This window comes from Poecilia latipinna, unplaced genomic scaffold, assembly GCF_001443285.1.
Source record: "Poecilia latipinna isolate Pla-1442-1.1 unplaced genomic scaffold, P_latipinna-1.0 Scaffold3500, whole genome shotgun sequence".
In the NCBI taxonomy this organism is placed as follows: Eukaryota; Metazoa; Chordata; class Actinopteri; order Cyprinodontiformes; family Poeciliidae; genus Poecilia; species Poecilia latipinna.
In genome coordinates this window covers 25571-31444 of record NW_015116116.1, presented here as the reverse complement: position 1 = coordinate 31444, position 5874 = coordinate 25571, and the positions used below count along the sequence as shown (strand labels likewise).

General features: G+C 40.8%; 1 protein-coding gene across 1 annotated transcript in view; it reads right to left on the bottom strand.

The window, feature by feature from the left end:
• LOC106941111 (NACHT, LRR and PYD domains-containing protein 3-like) overlaps window positions 1–5874 on the bottom strand; it is a 29241-nt gene that overhangs the window by 12298 nt on the left and 11069 nt on the right. The window contains exon 7 of the mRNA XM_015024052.1: window positions 2046–3211. Coding sequence (XP_014879538.1) covers window positions 2046–3211 — 1166 coding nt within the window. The remainder of the gene's footprint in view (window positions 1–2045; window positions 3212–5874) is intronic.

The following is a 5874-nucleotide window of genomic DNA, read 5'->3' as shown; positions in this document are numbered from 1 at the left end:
TTTCCCAATGCCAGCCACTCCCTTTGTCATCACTGTTCTGATTGGTTCATCTCTTCCAGGTGAGGGTTTAAATATGTCTTCATGTCTAATTGCTGTTTCTGGTCTGTCTGGTTCCCAGGTCACTGATTCAATCTGTCTGACCTCATGTTCAACATTGACCTCTCCAGATCCTCCCTCTGTGATGTAGAGATCTGTGTAGATCTGATTTAGAACGGTTTGATTTCCTGATTTAGCGATTCCTTCAAACACAGACTGGAACCTCTTCTTCAGGTTAGACTTTAGTGTTTGTTGGCATGTGATGAGTGATTCTGAGTGAATAAAAAAATAACTAATTAAAATAATTTCTTCAGTTGTTTATATTTCATTTAAAATTATTACACATCTTTTCTGTTGGTTAAATTTTTATAGCTTCTAAAACAAAACATATAAGAACCAACCATTTAAATCTTCTAGCCAGATTTATATATAAAATGCAACTGAATTCTTTAGATAAAATCATTAAAGGAGCATGGACTTTTCAATTTTTTTCTGCTATTAACTGAGATATTATTTAATAACAATAATATCAACATATAATATTTTCAAATTCAAACAAGACATACAGACAAGAAAACACTGAACTACTGGGATTCTAAAGCACAAACAACCTGAGAGAAAGAGGCTATATGCAGGTAAAAATGTTTCTATATTACAGAGGCAGCAACATCTTTGCTGATGTTCATCATCAGTTTCTGCTGTCTTTGGAACAATAAAGTACTGTCGCTTGGCAACCTCTCAGCCAATAGAATGAAAGTGTTGTACTGGGTGCGTTTGTTTCCTTCTAGCTGGTGTCCCTGTGTGGCTACTATCGATTGTAGCAACCTGTGCCAACCACTGGATGTAGGGAGAAACAACAACCTCAGCTTTCTGCTCCATGTTACACTAAATATCCACTAGCAGTGCGCTACTTATTGCTAACAGCCTACTGAGTTTGTTCACGCAACTAAAGAAAATGGATCCACAGAGCCGACGGTGTTACAACTTAGTCATGACTTGATATCTATCTGATTGTTTCCTTTCTTAAGCCTCACTCAGTTACACTCAAGCTGTCAGATTATCAAACATATTATGCAAGTAGTTTTCCAGCACTTTTCATCTTGCCCTCATTGTTGTGACCTCGTTTTTGTTTGCTGGATTTGCCCCCTCACCTTGTCCTTGTCAGATTCTTGCTTGTTGTGTCATGATCCGTGTTTTTCTGTATTATTGTTTTGAGATTTTCTATGTTTAGTCCTGTTTCCCTGAGTCTCTGTGTTGTTCTGTTAGCCCTTGATTGTTCCCAGGTGTGTCTCGTTTCCTTGATTACCCCGTGTGTATTTAGTCCCACCTGTTGTCTGTGTTCTTCATTGGATCCTCGTGTTGCTGTTCCCTGTTGTTCTGTATCTTGGATTATATCATTAAATTCATCATTTTCATCTACATCCTGGGTCTGCCTGCGTCCTCATCCTCACCACAACAACCACTTCATGACATGTTGTCTATCTGGATCTCGACCCATGCCTACTCCAAAACATACTGGTCACTTCCTCTTTGTAATCCATCTGACCCAGGATTTGGATTAGGAATTGTGCTTTTGCTGAACATATAGGGGGACCTAGTCCATCATCATGGACCAAAGCGGGTAGCAGGAGCGCCACCCCACATCAACATGCCTCCTCCACAGGTATTCATCCCTGAGCCCTCTTTCAGTGCAGATGCTGCACTGACGGAGAAAATACACAGTCCGGCACCCAGAGACTTCAGGAGGGAGACTCAAAATTTGTAAAAATTTGTAAATGTGTGACCAGTATGGACCTGAACCCTGTCTTAGACACAAGGGGGAGCAAACAACTCAAAAACCCAAAGAACACATAAGTTGATAATTTACTCCAATTCCCCTCAGCGGTCCACTCAATAAAACTGTTAATCTTCCAACAGCTGTCTTTAAGAGTCACCAGGTCAGAGGCCCCATTTGGTACCAGGAGCCACTGATTGAGCCCCGCTTGCTGTGTTGCTTCAAACTGTAGCNCCTCTCTAAAGATCTGTGTGAACACTCCTGAGTACACTGAGGCTGCTCTGATATCGATGCCACACTCTGTCAGGTCTGATTCATAGAAGATCAGGTTTCCTTTCTGCAGCTGATCAAAAGCCAGTTTTCCCAGAGACTCAATCATCTTCCTGCTCTCTGGACTCCAGTGTGGATCTGTTTCAGATCCTCCATCGTACTTGACCTTCTTCACTTTGGTCTGAACCACCAGGAAGTGGATGTACATGTCAGTCAGGGTTCTGGGCAGCTCTCCTCCCTCTCTGGTCTCCAACACATCCTCCAGAACTGTAGCAGTGATCCAGCAGAAGACTGGGATGTGGCACATGATGTGGAGGCTTCGTGATTTCTTCATGTTGTTGATGATCCTGCTGGCCTGCTGCTCATCTCTGAATCTCTTCCTGAAGTACTCCTCCTTCTGGGGGTCATTGAACCCTCTGACCTCTGTCACCATGCCAACACAGTCAGCAGGGATCTGATTGGCTGCTGCAGGTCGTGTGGTTATCCAGAGGAGAGCAGAGGGAAGCAGTTTCCCCCTGATGAGGTTTGTCAGCAGAACATCCAGTGAGCTGGACTCTGTAGCATCAGTCAGGATCTCCTTGTTGTGGAAGTCCAGTGGAAGTCGACTCTCATCCAAGCCATCAAAGATGAACACAACCTTTAACTCTTCAAACCTGGAGATTCCTTTGGTTTCACTGAAAAAGTGTTGAAGAAGCTCCACTAAGCTGAACTTCTGGTCTTTTAACAGATTCAGTTCTCTGAATGTGAATGGAAAAGTGAACTGGATGTCCTGGTTGGTTTGGTCTTCAGCCCAGTCCAGAGTGAACTTCTGAGTCAGGACTGTTTTCCCAATGCCAGCCACTCCCTTTGTCATCACTGTTCTGATTGGTTCATCTCTTCCAGGTGAGGGTTTAAATATGTCTTCATGTCTAATTGCTGTTTCTGGTCTGTCTGGTTTCCAGGACACTGATTCAATCTGTCTGACCTCATGTTCATTATTGACCTCTCCAGATTCTCCCTCTGTGATGTAGAGCTCTGTGTAGATCTGATTCAGAAAGGTTTGATTTCCCGATTTAGTGATTCCTTCAAACACATGCTGGAATTTCTTCTTCATGTTAGACTTTAGTGTTTGTTGGCATGTGATGAGTGATTCTATGAAACAAAAATAGAAAATAATGTAATTTAAGAGCGATTTTGTCATGTTTCTGTGGCGGACTGAAACACAAAGCTGGTGGAAATGAGTTCTGAAGTTTTAATGAGAAGAGTTGAAGCTGTTCTAGCTGCAAAGGGTGGACAAACGTCATATTGAATCCTATGGATTAGGAATGGGATGTCATGTAATCTCATAAGAGTGAGGGCAAGGGAGCAAATAATTTCTTCAATATAGTGTATTAGTGGGTTTCAGATGACGTAGCACTGACTTCACCCAATGCACATGGAGGCCCAGAGGTAAATGCAGCCCATTTATTTCTGTTGATCCAGCATCAAAATCCCTAAAGTCTGTGTTCTGTACGGTTGTTCCAAATGTTCTAATAAAGAAAGGTAAACATTATTTTCGTGTTTTTCAAAGGTAGTTGGTCATAAGGGTGTTAATCTTAAAAAATTTAACAAAAAAGAGGAGAAAAGTGGATCAATAATCTACAGCTAAAAACAAGAGGTGCAGAAACTAACAATGCCAGAGTTTGCAGCACCACTTTCTAACAGGTAACGATCGCATCGTTTAAATTGTACTTTCTGATATTTTGTTGGACAGTTACTTAGAAAGAAAAGCATTCATACATAAGGTAAGATATTATTTTTATGCCCTGGCATGGTTGTCCCCAGCAGAGTGCTAATGTTGTTAGCAGCTAGCTCAGTGCCGAGTCACAGACAGAAAATATAATCTTTATTCAGTGGGACTTTCATGCTAAAGAAAAAAAGAAAAATAAATTTAATATAACCTACCCAGCCACACAGTCACAGTGAGCTGTTACTATACCCCCACATGGAGTTTCTGTAGATCGGAGCGAATCGTTGACCTACATTGGACCTGAATCGAGCGTCCTACAGCGACTCAACATTAACGTACAACTCGAGCATGAATTTGGGTTTACAGAAGCTAAATAAATTATTTACCAGGAGATCCAAGAACATAGAAATAACATGGGTTAGTTCGTTGTTAGCGATAGCATCGCTATCATGGACTAATTACTTAAAATACTACTCACCCGGCAGAAACAAGGCGACAGCAATTTAATGTTTCTTTTGATCCTAAATGCTTGACCCGACCTGAAACTAACCTGAGCCAGATGAAAGCTTTCTTCTGGCTCGTCGTATAACATGAGGTCTGCAGCTCCAGGTAGTTAGTTATGTGGATCGCCTTGATGCAGGTAAATCATCAAGTTTATAAGTGAAGTAATTTTTAGAGAGATAATACGGATCATATCCAGGGGCAAGCTCCACAAGCTGGAACCTTTTCTTCAGGTTAGACTTTAGTGTTTGTTGACAGGTGGTGAATGATTCTAAGTGAATGCAAAAACATAATTAAAATAATTTCTTCACTTGTTTTATGTTTCACTTTAAAATTATTACACATCTTTTCTGTTGGTTACATTTTTATAGCTTCTAAATCAAAACATCTAAGAACCAGCCATTTAAATCTTCTAGCCAGATTCATATGTAAAACACAACTGAATTATTTAGATTAAAACTCTAAAGGAGCATGGACTTTTCAGTTTTTATATGCTATTAATCGAGTTATTATTCAATCCTAATAATACCAGCATATAATATATTCAAATTTTGCTACTGAAACAAAACACAAAGACAAGAAAATACTGAACTACTGGGAATCTAAAGTACAAGTAACCTCAGTGAAAGAGGCTATATTCAAGTAACGTGGAAGGTTCAAAAAGAATATTCGCCAATATAAGTCCAACTACACAATATCCAAATGAGGAACAGTTGTCAAAATAAATCCTCCAAAAAAACATGAAAGGTTGAAAAAGAGAAAAATCTACTCCAACGAGCTGCAACCCTCAGTGGCACAATTCAAAAATCTACTCTAATCTGACTCACAATAGGTTGTTTAACGCCACTGCTGGGGTCTGTCAGATTTCAAAACAAGGAAACTCCTCAAAATACACAGTCTGGTGTCCAGAGACTAAAGGAGGGAGACTGAAAATTTGTAAACATCATCATGTAAATGTGTGACCAGTATGGATCCAAACCTTGTCTTAGGTACAACGGGGAGCAAACAACTCAACAACCCAAAGAACACATATCAAGTTGAACATAATTTACTCCAATTCCCCTCAACAGTACACTCAACAAAACTGTTTCTTCTAGATTTTTGTCATGGTAAAACAGCTGTCTTTAAGAGTCACAAGGTAAGAGGCCACATTTGGTACCAGGAGCCACTGATTGAGCCTCGCTTGCTGTGTTGCTTCAAACTGTAGCGATCTTACTCCTCAGGTCAGCACACAGCTGATTCTGCGACGCTCTGGCACCGCGCCGCTCCTCAGGCTCCTCTCTGCCCTGATCATCTGTGCTGGGCCTCCTGTCCAACTCCTGGCACTCTGAGCTCAGTGCAGAAATTCCTCTCACGCCTCACCTGGTATACATCTGTATTCCACCAGATCTGTACTCCCCTTCCTTCTGCTTTAGCTTGTTTTATCTTGCATTTATTAGGCTTTGCAGACGCCTCTATGAGCAGCTATTTACTGTGCTCCACCTCCTTATTAGAGGACCAGATTCAATTCAGTGTCTTTGAGCCGTTAAAGGGGAAAAAAACTACACAGAATATAAACATGCAAAATGCAACCAAAAGAAAAAAT